The 17,003-nt window shown below is 44.1% G+C and overlaps 1 protein-coding gene across 4 annotated transcripts in view; it reads right to left on the reverse strand.

Annotated features, from left to right (window-relative positions):
* The window catches only part of PHF11 (PHD finger protein 11), a 534,242-nt gene that overhangs the window by 236,104 nt on the left and 281,135 nt on the right, over positions 1 to 17,003 (reverse strand). For all 4 annotated transcript variants that reach the window (XM_086934974.1, XM_086934973.1, XM_086934971.1 and 1 more), the window contains exon 9: positions 1,435 to 1,532. In XM_086934974.1, coding sequence (XP_086791100.1) covers positions 1,435 to 1,532 — 98 coding nt within the window. The remainder of the gene's footprint in view (positions 1 to 1,434; positions 1,533 to 17,003) is intronic.

Consider the following 17,003-nt stretch of genomic DNA (forward strand, 5'->3'; position numbering starts at 1 on the left):
CAGAATTATACAGCCACATCAGTCGAATCAGGATTGCGAAGTTCGGATAACAAAGACATTTTGATTTAGGACATTTTTGTCAGATTCCAGAGACTAAACAAAATGAGCTGATCCTCCTTTTCCTAAATGGTCATTGGGGAAAGTACAACAAAGGGAAGACAAAGGATACCAGATTTAATTGTAAAAAATCTACAATCTTTGTTCTACTGACGAACTGTTCAGTGACAACTGCCTCTGTACGGGGGTGGTGAGGTGGGGGGCAAAAGGGGGAGGCATGGAAAAAAACAAAAAAACGAACCTTTCACGCTGCCACTGCACGTCTCTCCTCCCTCCTCGCTCTCTGTCACCGAAAGCACCTAGGCTCTCCCAGACAATCACAACGCTGCAGGAGCAGAATTGTGATTGGTCTGAGCGGCCTGTTTGGCCGCTCAGGCAGTACCTGGGAGGTTGGGTATATTCTCCACTGGGCATGACTGCCCCAGAGGGGAGACATTCATTACATCGTGGTCTTCACACCGCATTACCTTTACAACGCAGGCATTACAACGCAAGTCATGACAACGCAAGTCATTACAACAAATTGCTCTGGATGGCGCTCTAAGCTAAGGAATAGTATGATTTACTATTCCAACACCTTCCCTACTGTAACATAGGTTGGAGTTGGAATAGTAAATCATACTATTCCTAAGTCCAGCACCCTCCAGCGCAAGTCGTTGTAACTACTTGCGTTGTAATACTTGCGTTGTAAAGGTATTGCGGTGTGAAGACCGCGATGTAACGTCACATATTCCCCCAGAGGGCCGGCCAAGCCTTCATGTGCACTTAGGGAGGGAGTGCAACCCACTCCTTCTCTCTCTGACGGCGGAGAGCCCTGCCCGGCCCCACCCAATGTGGCTGGAGTCCCACAAAGAAAAATAAAATGATAATAACTTCTTGTTATTATCTTTTTATTTTTATTTTGCACTGCTCAACGAGCAATGGGGCGATGCTCCTCCGCCTTAGCGGAGGAGATGCCACTGGGTGACTGCTATCTGTAAAGAAAGCTAGCCTAAGAAAACTGAGAGCCAATTGTTTCAGAGAAGAGATGGGATATCCAGATCCTTCTTCCCTCATCACAGGATGACACTGTGGGCAACTTCCACCTTACCCTAGAAGGTGCTAGCTCCTTCTGCCTTGTTCTGCTTGATATCATGCAGAGGAGCGGAACTGAAAAGGTGGAGCAGTGACATACAGGTGTGATCGAGCTAGGATTTGTTTAATTTCTATATAGATGTGTATTTGTACGATTAAGTACTAAAGTAATGTGGTTCAAAAAGTAAATCATTGTACATTCGAATTACAATAGTGTAGCCGTGCAATAGACCATGAACACGTAAGCCAATCTACGGGAAAATTATAAATTCATAATAGGCCTTAAATGTTTAACATAGTTACCTCTGATTTTAATGCATTACTGTGGACACTCGGCAGGCCTGCTGCAGCAGCATTTCCACTGAAATCCAGAGGGCGACAACTACCATTTGTTTCTTTTTCTAAAATACAGTAAAAGAAACCATCACAACTTTAATAGTACCAACCATTTTTTACCCTTAAATTCGCTTTTCTATTTCAGCGATGCCATTTAGCATGTCACAAGTGATGTAATAAGTGAGATCATAAGCAGTCCATGGCAGGGGCACAAGTTAGTTATTTCACAAAAAGGAATTTGCAAGAAAAATCAAAAACTATGAATTTGTTTTGCAGAAATTTCCAACCACAGAAAGGGTTCACGAAGTTGTGAAGATTGATAATTTAAACACTCCTAGTAAAAAGGAGAAAGGAACAAACAAGACACATTACTTGAGGCTGCGTTATTTATTTTGTTTAAAAGAACAAAATGAATCCGTTAGCTGCAAAGTCTGGATTACTGCATAAGGGTTGCGAGGACAAAGCAAAAGCTATGTTTAGGTGATCATTCAAGTTTGCAAAAATTATGAAATCTTTTGGTTAAAAATACAACATCTAATTATTCTGAAAAAATGATAGCTTGTGTTAGACATGTGAATGAGCATGTATATATTTTGTGAACATTAGTTCACAATGTAGTTACTGAGGCACAATTTGGTGCTGCATGTTTTACATACTAGTCATATTATTTATAAAAAGTAATATTCTGGACCGGACTATGGCGGGATTAGGAATGGCCACTATCTTTTCTTTCTGTTGATTCTCAGAGCCTTAAACTGTTCTCGTGGGCACTTTAAACACCACCTGCACTGTAAGTGGGGCAGAACTGATGGGGAGGCAGGGGAAGTTACCAAACTAATAAATAGAGTGCCTGGTGGTTATACAGGATTAGGAATGGTCGGGGTGCAGAGTGCTCCCTGGAACTGAGGAGTATACAAAAAGTTTGGACGCAGCCTTATGCAAAATATTCTTGACTCTGCTCCATTGGTGACACTCCAGCCCAAGCATCCAGGACAGGTCCACCCTGAGCCGAAATACAAGCAATCCAAGGTCAAGACTGATTTGTGTATGGCTGGGTCCAAACTGATGTGGCAAGGGTTCAAAATAACGATAATCCGGGATCCCGGACCGGGATGCGGGCCAAGTAGTTACCTGTGTGTGAGATTAGGTCAAGCATTCCATTCATCCCTTTTTTGTATACTTCACTAGTACATGGTACCAGTGGAGTGTTAATGCATCCAGGACTGCGACCGCGCTGGGGAGTGGGAATGCCTCCTGGAGTGACCTACAGGTCATGGCATAAAGGACCTTCATGGAGACGAGCAAGGAGGTACACCTTGGTTGGATCAGCAGTGGCAGCGGATCCCAGGGAAGATCTTTCTCTGGGTGACAGGAGTTCACTACAGGAGCCTTGTGCCGTGACTGACAAAGGCCAGAAGCAAGACAAACTTTCAGCCTGGCTCTAGAAGAATGGAGGTGAGAAATCTAAGGGAATTGACATGACAGCTAGGGACCTGAGAGAGGGCCAGGGGGAAGATGAGGGCAGCTCTGGATGCTAGTCTCAAAAAATTGGATATGGCATGGAAGAACGCGACTGCTGAGGAAACCCAGCTGCAGCAGGTACCATGCAAAGTGAGAGGGATGGAAACTACCACAACAAGCATTTGCAATGCAATAGGTCTCGCATTTGCAAGAGCTTAAGCTAGTGGCATTGTAAATGCCAATGCATTTAATTTATGGCTTGAAAACCAACACATAAATAAAAGTCATTGCCAATTACAATGCCTGTAGCTCAAAGTCTCGTAAATGTGAGACTTACTGCATTGCAAATGCTTGTTTTATATTGCATGCACATGCCACATGGTGCAAAAAAAAGAACAGATATCATGCTGAGACATAAAAATGGTGGCTATATACTTCCAATAAAAATGTTTAATTACAATAAAAATAATTCACCATTGGAAATAATTGTAATAATACGGTGCAGGTGCTTCTTAGCGGACAAGTGTATTATGAGAGTGCATTGAAACCATAATTTAGCTTTAAAGCACAGAACAGGAAAAGAGGATTCTTCCTAATGATGCACAGAAAAAAAGAACTATTGGCTTTGAACCTTTCTGAAAATATATGTTTTAATACACAAGACTAAAAAATAAAAATGATAAAGAATGGAGTCAGGGCTTTAAGTGGGCAAGGCCATGAGCACCAGGAGTTGCTTCAGTGAATAAAAAAACATCGTAACTCTGCAGCAGTACCCCCTTTACTGCCTTTAATGTAACTTTGAAGACACTGGTTATAGTTCTTTCAAAGTCTCATCTTTTTAGAACTGAAGCATTTTCAAAATTATATACAACAAAGCCATAGTTGTGTTTTTTATTTTTTATCTTATGCTCCTAACAACCTTTGACAAAGCCAATAGTCCTAGCTTGTTGTAGGTGAAATGTTACTTGTTGTATTATATATGTGACTGTAATGACAGAACCAGCAAAATACAAGTCAGGTGGCACACTACGCTAAGCACAGATTTTTAGCTACTGTGTTTAAAGCCACGCTCTAATTACATCGGCCACGCCCCTTTGAGAGACCCCCTAGTTTTGTCATCCCACTTTAAGCCCTGTATGGAGGGAAGCAGTTTAAAATAATTTATTGGCGCTTCTACCTGGCCCTAAAGCTTACAGCTTTTTAGGCAGATGTGGACGTGTTGAGGCAAAATGCATCGCCCACAGTGCAAGAGAGCCAAGGACTCAAGTGAGCTGACCATGAATTACCCCATGTTGCCCGCTGTGTTGGTAGAAGCAAAATTGTATTTGACACTTGAATAGAGCAATGAATGAAGAGGGCTGTTCCAAAGCCACTTTATGGGGTCGATTCCGATTTGGGAAACTAATCCGTACGACGATTTGAATTTGTGGCCCTTTCCGTACGAATCATACAAATCGGTCCGAATCGCGTAAAACGATCCGTAGGAAAAAAAAATACGTCCGAATCTTTGCAAACCGTACGAAAAGCAAGGGTAAATCCGTACAACATGGACCCTCACAGTGAGCCGTACGAATCGCAAACATGCCGCACGACCCGCCAAGTACGATCTGGACCGGGGAAAGAGTAGGCGATTCGTACGGTAAACATCACGTATGAGCAGTTCGTACGGAGAGCCACACAATCACATACGCACCGTACCCCTAAAATCAAGGGGTGTACGCACGGGGTGTACACACCTTACACCCCTAAGATCCTGGGGTGTACGAATCGTACACCTACGATCCTGGGGTGTACGAATTGTACCCCTACGATCCTGGGGTGTATGAACCGTACCCCTACGATCCAGGGGTGTACAAACTGTACCCCTACGATCCTGGGGTGTACAAACCATACCCAGGGGGGGGGTTCCGTTGCGTACGCATTTCGAGTTGAATTCTGCTTTTCCGGACGTTTTGAGCTCCCGTAGAAAAAGAGTTGTACGGAGTGTTGATCGGAAAATGTTGCTTCGATCCATACGGACATCGCAGACTGCGTGTTCCGAATGCCATTCGTACGGATTATTGAGTCGTATGGGCTTTGGTACGATTCGGACAGAGAACTGCTTTGGGAACACATTGTACTACATCGTATGTACAGGGACGTTCGAGGATACGATTCGTACGGGAAAAATGCTCTGTACGGCTATTTGTACGGGATTTTACCGATTTGGAATCGGCCCCTATATGTCTGCTAGTACTTTTTTATTCATTCCTTATTCACTCCTTTTTTGTTTAATTATACGAAGCTGGCTATCTCTGAGCTAGGACGAAAAAGGTTATGTATGAATACAAAAGCCCAAGAAATACAGCAAGGGGCATCTTCGTTAAATCGCTTGAAGAGAAACGGCACACCAACACACGCGTCTGTCAAAACAAAGGCCGTATATTTCGGTTTCTCTACAACTGCAAGTTATTCATAAGCGGTCAAGCAACAGTTGTCTCCAGATTTTCCTGCTTCAGCATCCTTAGAATCTCCCAATGCCCCTCCAACTTTAGCACCACAACCTCCCACCCCAGTCGTCACCTCCCCACATGATGGAAACAATTAGGCTGTATGTCTAGCAATAATAACAGTTGTCCCAAATGCGCAATACAATCTCCCGTTCTGTGAAAGGAAAGTTGACGATCCAGCTTGAAAATATATTTATTACATGGATCTGCCTTCTTTCACCAACTATAAATTCCAGAAAAAGTGCATTTGTTGATAATGGGCGCCTTGACGCCCATTGGGCTTAGTTGCGCGATATAAATTGTTTTTCATTTCATTTCATAAGAATACAAATGATAAGTGTGTAGTGAAGGGCTCTGCCTGTTCCACACAAATTCCTTTGTCAGTTACAGAAGTGACCACAAATTTCTTGTTTGGCTGTTCTGCGAATTAGGTAACAAAAAAACACTAGGAAGAGATTCACTTAAAACGTGGAGTGCAGCATAGTAGTCAACCACTAAGCACCACCAACCATCATTGAAACTAAATTGTAAATAAAAATGCATTTACAACTACCAACTCTAAGACAAAAGAAATTAAATGAGCAAATACTGAATATCACTGAAAATTGGGGCAATCATATGGGGGGGACACCTTAAATACAGTATTAAATTATCTGTCCATGCTCCGATGTAACAGGGGAAACAAGACCAGGGCAGCTACAATGCCGATCAGAGCGTTAGAACTGCCCAGGGTCGTAAAAACTGGAGCATGCGAGGAGTTGCGGCGGAAAGCTCTTTCCTTTAACCACTTCCATGCTTGTGACAAGGTCAACTCGTCATGGGTTTTACCTGCCCTGTGCTTATGATGAGTTGACCTTGTCACATAACATGGGATTTTGAAAAATGCAGCACAGGACGGGAATATATGGCACCATATATGGTGTTAAACAGTTCATTTGGGATCGGTACCGAGGGCCTTTCTTCCTAACGTAATGCACTCTGTTCCACACATGTGAAAACAAGCGAAGGAACATTTGAGCAAGCGTGGTAGGTTATGCATGCCTCATCTTAAACTCCACGGGAACGTGTCAGAGGCGATACAAGACTATATCCTTGAGACTGTCAGAGGCGATACACCATGCGCGTGCACATCGCCTGTCTAGGCGCGCACATGGTTTGTCTCCCTTCGCGCACCACACCGACAACAATAGTCTTGCGAAGGCGAAGCAGCACATGCGCTGTGTTCGCTAGGCGAGACCTAAAAAGGTAGAGACCATGGACCATGAGCTGGAGGAAGAGCTGAAGATGCATGAAGAATATATTGGTTGGAGTGTTACTAACCATGCAAAGCAGGGTTGAAACCCTGGAGAATCATAAGACCTGGACCCATATCAAAGTACAGGGGCACTCAGCAGTTCCCCCACATACGCAGGCAAAGGAGGCAATGGTCGGAAATACTTGTGTCTTCTAATCACAAGGGGATCAGCTTTTGCGGAAGACATACTGGCTTCCCGCCAGAAGACAATGCCCCCGAATGGAAAAGGCTGTGGTACTATCATCTTAGTTTTGAAAGATCCAAACTTGGGGTATTCTGAGGTAAAGAATGCAGTGACCTTGAAATGTTACTAACTGCTGAACGAGAAACAAATCCTTTTGCCCCATCACACTGCTCAGTGACACATGAACATAGTCAAATACTGCAGGAGGTGAGGCTGCAATTGTTAGAATTAGGTGCCAGTGCATCTCTGTCCTGACAGAGGCCCTTGTGTATTACTGAAGGAAATTAAGAAAGGTTGTAATTGAAATGGATGTAGTGTGATACGGTGAGCGAGGAGGATCACGTTTTAATGACAGCTGCATGCTTGACTCCTGGGAGTGTTTTTTCTCTGGTGGTTTCTTCATTGGGGACATCAAGTTTCTTACCTTTCCCTTCTTTGTTCTCCTTACTTGCCTATCGGTTTGTTGTCCCTTTCACAGCTATTGCCCTACTGTTATCACAGATACACAAACATAATGGCTTTTTGATATGTTGTATCATTAGTCAGATTCAGTGGTGTTGTAAAAGCAGGTAATGAATATGTGTTTCTGGAGCATAGGTTTCTATTTGGCGGGACCTGTTGTAAACGCTTAACATAACCAGAATTAAAACAAGCATTGGCATAGCCAATAGGTCTTGCTTTTGGGACCTTATAAGTATTTAGTTAGCAGCACAATAGCCTTGGTGCAACACCATTAACTGTTGCATGGCTTAGCACTTATAAGGTCCCAAAGGCGAGACCTATTGGCTATGCCAATGTTTGTTAAATAATGGCTTAATGGTGAGATCAATGAAAGTGGACAGTTATCTTATTTTATACTTCTTTGAAGGCAAGCCAATAACAATGAATTTTAACCTAAAATTATATTTTGTTGTTTATTTATTGTTTTTAATTTGTATTTTTGTCTGTATATTTTTATGTGTGTGTTTTAGTGGTTATGGACCGTCTTTAACTGAAATACATTTAAGTAAACTTTAAAAACATGTGGGTATTCAAGTGCCAAAATGAAGTAACTTGATTACTGGCTGGAGTACAACAGTATTGTAGCCATGGAAAACCATTGATAAATAACAGTATGAATATAGGATACTGCCTAGTCCGCCCTAGTACCCGAGGTCCCGATGAGAAGCGTGACAATAACTTATTGGATAAACTACTGTCTGAGGCCTGGGCCTGTGAGTGGAGTTAGCCAGTTTCATAACATGTACTGGTTGGTATCGATGTTTCCAAAGCTCGTTGGGCCTTGCTGTGAGAGAAAAAAGATCCCAGGACTGCATTTGTAATTGCTTTCCATTCCGAGTCCATCCCTGGCGGTCCCGTATAGCGTGGAAGGAAGTAGATTTTACAGAGTGGCATTGGTACTGTGAACAACATTTATTTTCGGGATTCTGAGAAGCAGATTTCACCCCTGGGTGAGCGTAAACCGAGAACAGGGGAGGCAGAGCTCAACTGGGACAGCAGATAGGAAAAATGCCCATGGGCTATTATGGCAGTGTGAACGAATCTGCAATTATTTTGATGTTATGCTAAAAGACAAATGCGCGCGCCATGAAGTGTGTAGTGTAGGATAAGCAACAAAGACAAAAAAACACACAAACACAGATACAAACATGTACACACATAGAAACTAATAAGCATTAGACACAAACAAGCACCCACAAAGACACACTATACCAAAATGCAATTAAACCTGCATATCAAAGATCATGCACACACTTTGGAGCAGGGAAGAAATTAAATAACACATCAATCAAGTGCGGTTAATTAACAACATGCATACTTACAAAGTGCAGGCAAATTCGTGCCATGGCAGAGCGGGACCCCCGAAGGTGGAGAAGGAGGTCGGGCAAATACTGGGAAGGAGGAGACAGTATTGAAGAGGTGTTGCCGCATCATTCAGGGAAATGTTCCGTTTGTGCAAAGTGGGAGGGGGAAAGCAAATAGAGCTTTCAGGAGCACACCAAAGAGCCATCTCTTTCACGGGCATGGAGCACGCCACGGTGTGCATAAGAAAAGAAAGGAGGCGCATGCTTTATGCCTGGTGATACCGCAAGCCTGGGAGATGTGTGCGCTTGCAAAAAAGGCATTTAAAAAAACACGCAAGTGGTGAGCGAGTTGTGTGTGCGATTGCGCACGCGTAAAAAGGAAATTTTTAAAAAAGCACGACAGTGGTGCGCGCGCGGCAGCAGCGAAATTGATCGCGCTCCAGATGGCGCCTCGGGCACTGAAAGCTGGCGGCTGCGGGCGTGCACACACGCATACCCGCAAGCGCTAGGCCAGCAAAAGCCTGTGGCAGCGATTTTAAAAGCTCACTTACTAAATGTCTCGCCGAGCAGCACATGCGCTGGCTCAGGCGAGACCTAAAAAATTAAGCATAAAAGACAGTATTCTAAAAATGAATCAGATGGGCTTTTCTTTATATTTCTAAGCAAGGGGTATGAGAAAAAGTACATGAAAAAAATGACAACTGGGAAGTGCAGGCAATTAAAAAGTTAAACATAGAATGGCCTATACCTAAAACTAGTGGGAAAGGAAAATGCACAATATAAAACTCATTAACAATGGAATAATCAGGAGGAGCTTCGCGCGAGTCCAAAATGGCCGCGTGAGCTAGGGGCTCCAGAGACCCCCGGAGCTATTGTGATGCAAATCCTGTGCCCTGAAGGCGGAAACTCGTAACGGAGGGCAAGCGGTGCCGCGGGCTGTGCTCCGCGTCCCGTTCCGATGCAGAGGGCCGGAGTAATATCGCCGGTGAATTTGCTGCCTGCTCATCTGAAAGCCGGGGTCCAGGGTATCAAATTGAAATAGACCCCGGCGCGAGTGAGACAACAACGGGGCTGGAAACCGGGATTCGCCGGTCCGGCCCCACATCTAGCCCGGAGCTTTCTTGTTCTGATAGCGCCCCCCTGTCGGACTGCGGGAGACTATTGCCAGAGCTGAAATTGGTGACAATGAGGGCCCTGTGCACACTGCCTGAGGGGGATGAGTGCCAAATACTGTGCTGGTGAGTGGAGTTGAGGCCCGGTTGCTCCCGCGTTGCTCTCAGACCGCCGAAGGTGGTGAAGAGTGCCCCCGTGTATTTAGCGCTGGCCAGGGGACACGTGGGTGTGGCATGGGCAGAGCCTTTGGAGCGGCGGTGGTCCGGACAAGACGTTTTGAGAGCCCGCAACGGAAGGTCGCTAGTGACTGGTGGTGGGCTGTAGATGTGGTGTCCCATTCTGTCTACAGAAGACTGGGCTTGCAACTCGAAAAGTGCGCTGATAATTGCGTAAAAAGTTGTCGCAGGTCCACCCGGCCCTCCGATTCAGTGGTGAACACAGCTGTTGGCGACGGGCACGGATATGCCCAGAGTGCGGCCAGGACCCTTTGGCCATTGTCGAGAGAAATTGGGATACCAAGTGTCTGGTCCTGGGCCTACCCTTGAAATGGCGACTAAACCAGATGCGGAGAAACAGCAGTCTAAGCCCAACAAGGGGTCCCGATACGTCCAAGCCAACAAGCTGGATCGGTACACGCAGCCCAGAGGCTCGCCTACGGGGACTGGAAAACCACAAGACGGGGGTGGAGAGGCCTTGGGCCCTGCAATGGAACCTATGCTAGTGGGTGGGATGGCCGCTGTAGAGGGGGTTAAAACCTCCCTTGGACAGAAGATGGAGTCTCTGGAGCAAAAGTTGGACACAGTAACTATCGAGGTAAATTTAATTCGGGCTGATCTCACTAAAACCAGTGAAAAGGTAAAGTCGTTGGATATCAAAACGGCAAGTTTGACGGACGATGTGGCGCAGATGCAACAGGAAGTCCGGATCCTTAAGGCCTCTGGCGATATGGCAAGCCTTAAGCTGGACGAATACGAAGGGAGGGCCCGGAGAAACAACGTGCGCATTATTGGGGTCCAAGAGAAGGCTGAGGGTATGGCCCCGGACCTTTTTGTGGAGGATATTATACTTAGAGGAGACAACAATTCCCCAGACAAAGGGGATGGAGAGGCTACCAATCACAAACCCAATATCCACAATAGATGGGCCCACCGCAATTTAACCCTTTCCAATTCGGACCACCACCTGGAGTACTAAACTATCCACAATGGAACACGGATTATAACGAGGGTTACTACGGCCAACAACAGCCTTTTCTAGGCCAACAACAGCCTTTTTTAGGCACACGCCAGACCACACGGGGACGCAACCGGAAAGGCAACACCGTGGCATGGGAAGATCAGGACCAACCCAACTCCCGGACAACCAGGAGCATGACCGGATCCCTCCCGAACCAGCCATCGACGAGCAAGAGAGGGACCTAGTAGTCAATCTCACACCCTGGACACTAACAGTGACACAGAAAAGTGTACTGAACAAAGGACTAGGGTTTGTAACGACCCAGAAACCAGACATCTTCAAACTTAACATGGAACTGCAGGACTTCTTCCGCAAACTAAAGCTACAGGCTTTTTTTAAAGATAAGCCACTGCCTAACGACAAGACAGACACTGGTTTAAAATTGAAATCAACCTTTACCCCACCAGATTCGACAATACCTGTGGAAATCCTAACTTTTGAAAAAGCAGTCATCACTGAGGTCAACAAACTCAACATGAAAGAAAGAAACCCCTTCCATAACACCAGTGGCAATGAACAAAAAGCCCTAAGGGAACTGACAAACAACAGTGAACTCATTATAAAACCAGCTGACAAAGGGGGAGCCATTGTTCTACAAACCCTAGAGGCTTATAACGCGGAATGCACACGTTTACTATCTGATGAACGCAACTACAGAATCCTAAAGGAAGACCCAACAGAAAGATTACATATCAAAATTGGGGGCATGGTGGAAGAAGGCTTAGCCCATGACTGGCTGAGTAAAAAAGAGGCGGAGTTTTTGCAACAACCATCACCACGGACACCCTACTTTTACTGCATCCCAAAGATTCATAAAAGTATCAACAACCCACCAGAAAGACCGATTGGCTCCATCCTGGAGCCCTTATCAAAATTTGCGGATGCGTTTCTCCGTCCTCTGGTACAATCTACCAGTACCTATCTAAAAGATACCAAGTCAGTACTACAACTACTTGAAGACAAGGTCTTTGACCCATCAAAACAACTCCTACTAAGCCTCGACGTAGAGAGTTTATACACCAGCCTCATGAAGAAACACTACAAATCATAGAGGAAGTACTCTTTAGCAACACATGGAAATACCAAACCCCAAGGAATCTAGTGCTGGAGTGTATCTCTCTGGCTTTGAAAGAGAATTTCTTCCAATACAACCAGACCATATACTTACAGACCCATGGGACGAGCATGGGGAGTACTTTTGCTCCAAGTTTGGCTGGTTTGTACGTCCACCACCTGGAACAGCACAGAATCCTACATAGTGACAATCCATACCACTCCCAGATCAATACCTGGAAAAGGTATATAGACGTCTAAATGGTAATGTTCTGCACACTTTCACTTGAACCACTTGGTTCTCCTCAGGTATACTTGTAAACCAAAATAATAATGATGATCCATAAAGTACTCCTGGTTTCAAAGATCTCTGTTTATTGTTTCTTTTTAATTCATCTGAATCCTTTATTTTCCAGGACAATACAAATTATCATCTCCCATTTACCCAATGCATTTCGGGTCTATGGTGACCCTTCTTCGGGGGTCTCTATTGAAAAAAATCAAGAAAAAGTTGCAATCAGCCCTTTAACCTATATACATGTGTACATTGACATTTACATATGTTTAAACCCACTATATTCTTACGTGCAAACAAACATCTGTGAATCATGGCATATCCTTTTATATCGATCGTTTTCACTATTCACAAAAAATGTACGTTTTAGCGCTAAAAAATGTGCCAAACACCAAGACCCTGTTAAATGCTCAAAATAAAACACACTGAAAGAAAAACACTCTAGACCTCGTTTAACCCCAAACTAATTTTAAACAGAAAAGAGTTTAGCCTAACAAACATTTTGCTCCTCTCCCGCGTTGTACTTACTGGGAAATGAAAACGTCCCTCGTTTGCGTAATGTCGGCCAATCTGCTACTGCCTGACATTCTGTGTAGCGCTATTTAAAGCGCTACACAGAATGTCTGTTTAAAATTAGTTTGGGGTTAAACGAGGTCTAGAGTGTTTTTCTTTCAGTGTGTTTTATTTTGAGCATTTAACAGGGTCTTGGTGTTTGGCACATTTTTTAGCGCTAAAACGTACATTTTTTGTGAATAGTGAAAACGATCGATATAAAAGGATATGCCATGATTCACAGATGTTTGTTTGCACGTAAGAATATAGTGGGTTTAAACATATGTAAATGTCAATGTACACATGTATATAGGTTAAGGGCTGATTGCAACTTTTTCTTGATTTTTTCAATAGAGACCCCCGAAGAAGGGTCACCATAGACCCGAAATGCATTGGGTAAATGGGAGATGATAATTTGTATTGTCCTGGAAAATAAAGGATTCAGATGAATTAAAAAGAAACAATAAACAGAGATCTTTGAAACCAGGAGTACTTTATGGATCATCATTATTATTTTGGTTTACAAGTATACCTGAGGAGAACCAAGTGGTTCAAGTGAAAGTGTGCAGAACATTACCATTTAGACATCGGGATTTCCCAGTGTCTCACTTTTTGCAACATATTCACGAAGTGTTTTTAGACTAAAACACTAGGTAATGGTGCACAACAACGAAAAGATTAAAACTGTAAAGAAGACAAACAAAAAAACGAGAGTGCTGGACGGACCCTATCACAAAAGGTATATAGACGACATATTCATCATTTGGGATGGAGATCTGGATAGTGCCTCCAAATTTGTGACGTGGCTAAATAACCAAAATAGGTATCTGAAATTCACGAGTGCTGTCTCTAGCACATCAATGGTTTTCCTGGATTTAAACATATATACAGAGGATGGTAGACTGAAAAGCTCAACTCATTTTAAACCCACTTCCAGAAACTGCTTACTACGGTACGACAGCTTTCATCCCAGACACCTAAGGGAGAACCTACCGTATGGTCAATTTCTGCGTCTCCGACGTAATTGTACAGAATTGAACCAATTTAATACACAGGCAAAAGATCTGAAAACGAAATTAATACAAAGACATTACCCCGTCAGAACCATCGACAGGGCAATGAAACGGGCCAGGAACAATCACAGGGACGCTCTCCTCAAAGACAATACACAGGACAAAGAATTGAACAAAAGACCGATATGTGTCACGACCTCTACGACTATGTCTAACGAGGTGTCAAAAGTGATAAACAAACATTGGAGGATACTGAACTGCGGAAGTATGGATTTCGAGAAACCAATGTATGCACATCGCAGGGGTAGAAATATCAAAGACATACTGGTACATACCAGACCCCGGCAAAATCCAAGTGGCAGACAGACCACCATTGGAGTCCAAGGACATTTCCCTTGTGGAGATTGCAGTAGTTGCCATCTAACTCAAAAAAGCAAGATCTTAACTTTCAGAAACGGTACATCATGGGAGCAACGGCAATTTACCAATTGCAACACGAAAAATGTTGTCTATATGATAACATGCCCATGTGGCCTAGAATATATAGGCATGACTACCAGACCTGTAAAAGTGAGAATAGGAGAATACTAGAGCAACATACGCTGTAAAAAAACAACTACTAAAATGGCGTCTCACTTCCTGGAACAACAACATTGTATCAATGATTTACGTTGGACAATAATTGAACGTTTACAATCCGAAACTGGCCTGTTTCAAAAAGAACAACGATGGGTTTTCCGTTTGAACACTCACATCGAGGGCCTAAATGATGATATTCCATGGGGCCATCTGTCTGGCGTAAACTGATGCAGATCAACTATAAAGTCTGAAGAGTATGCAACGACTTGGGCTGTTTTTTGTCTCTGGGAAAGACATGTCCTTGGCAAACTAACGGCTGATTGGTATAGAAAGGTTTAGGTTGTCCTTTTCTCTAAGACCATATGTCCTTATTAATTACTCACAGGTCTATCCAATAAGATGCCTTAAGTACCGCCCTAAAGTAACTTGCCTGCATTCCCTGAATTTTAAACCCACTTCTAACTAATTATAAAGACAAAGGAAATATTTCCAAATATTTCTACATCAACAGAGGGCACTTGGATTCCTTCTCCTCGTCTTTATTTCTCAATATCAATAGGAATCGCTTTTATTTTCAAAGCTTCTTGTTCATGTGCCTTCAGAACACTACAATCGAACACCGCGCATGCGTAGAAACGCCGCCACTAACACACGCATAGGTCCTAAGCAACCGCTTTCAGGCGTGCGATCAGATTGCGCATGCGCTGAGTGAGGTCTACCGACACCACTCTATCTAACATGCTCAGAGCGATGCGTGTCACTATGGGAGTGTAGCGATCCTTATGGACACATGCGTCCTAAGTAACCGCTTTCAGCCGTGAGATCGAACAATACGCATGCGCAGAGTGAGCTCTACAGATACCACTCTATCTAACATCGATGCGTGTCACTACGGGAATGTGGCGATCAGTCTGATAGGCGCAAGGGCGGATTCTCCATATATGGACTATGCCTCACATCCGATAATTAACGAATTAGAAAGCGATCAATCAGCATTTCTAGGCCTATATATGACAGGACCCCATATGCTAGCCATTATCAGCGGAGCAGCGCTGGGTGGTAGAAGGAGGCATTCTCTGGCGGATTTTGTGAATATTAAGTAGATAAACTGTCAGAGATCAACCAAGCACGACCCTAACAGTGAGTAGAGGATACTGAAACCATTTCTTTACCCACATAGATTACGAATCCATCATCCCACCCTGACGTTCTGGATATGCTCATGAAGCAGGATAAATCATTAACAATGAGTATGTTTCACAGAACCATCATTAACTACTGTGTGTCTTTTGTGTAGTGTGTTGTGTCTGTCCTTTTCCCTTACAGGTTCATTTAACCATTTGGGGCTCCAGGTGACTGCACCTGTTTGAGCCAGCCCTCTGTGGCGACCAAATTCACTTACTTTTTCTTTTTCTTTTTTAGGTCATGCAACTGCATGAACCAATACCGCTGTAGGCACACTATAGCCCTTTCTCTTCACTGTAAATATTTTCACTTTTCTTTTAATTCCTAGACAAAAAGTCTTTTTTGTAAAAAAACGTGAGTAGGGTTGGGAAGTTGTGCCCCCGTCCTGAAGAAGGAACACCAGTTCCGAAACATGTCGACGCACACCAGAGGTAATGTCCATAATAAAGACAACTAACCTCACTTTGCACTTCTTTTAGCAGTACCAGCTTGAGGTCTTGAATAAAGTTTTTTTGAACCTACTAGCCAGGCACTTTTTAACTCTCACCACACCCTTCACTCACATCCTCAAATACCCCATCACTTACACCTTACACACACCACACATAGTCAACTCTGACAGTGCTCCCGCGTAGTCGCTGGTCGTAGCACGCCGCATCCCTCTAGTGGGATGCGAAGACCCCAATGATGAAGCATGACACCAAGGGGCCTGTTGGTGTGTGAGGGGTATTTTTCACAACACTGAGTGTCCCCCATCCCTGGGGCATGCACTCGGAGTAGGATTCTTTTTGTTTAATTATCAGTGCCCGTGGAGTGAGAATCCCATCTCTATACTCTACCTCCCCCCATTGTTACTATTGGATATTATACTTAACCATTTGAAACCGAAGGGACTGGGGAATTTCTTTACAGTAGAGCGAGCACACAGAATTCCGGGAGGAAGGCCGCTACGGGGGGCTCCACCTCGGCTGATGATTGCGAGGGTGCTCAACTTTAGAGACAGAGACGCTATCCCGCAAGCCTCAAGGTCCGGGGGCCCTTTGAAGGACTAGAATTTCACGCTCAACATTTTTCCAGACTTCACACAGGCAGTTCAGAAGCAACGGCGAAGTTTCATGGGAGTCAAGAAGCGGCTTTGTGATAAAGGACTCAAGTACGCCATGATGTACCCTGCTAAGTTGGGTGTTGAAGCCGAGGGAAAGGTTTGGTTCTTCGACAATAAGGAAATTGCTTCGGACTGGGTAGAGAGTCTTCTCTCCAGAGGAGAGAATCAAAGA

Source organism: Lissotriton vulgaris, chromosome 8, assembly GCF_964263255.1.
Source record: "Lissotriton vulgaris chromosome 8, aLisVul1.2, whole genome shotgun sequence".
NCBI classification, from domain to species: domain Eukaryota; kingdom Metazoa; phylum Chordata; class Amphibia; order Caudata; family Salamandridae; genus Lissotriton; species Lissotriton vulgaris.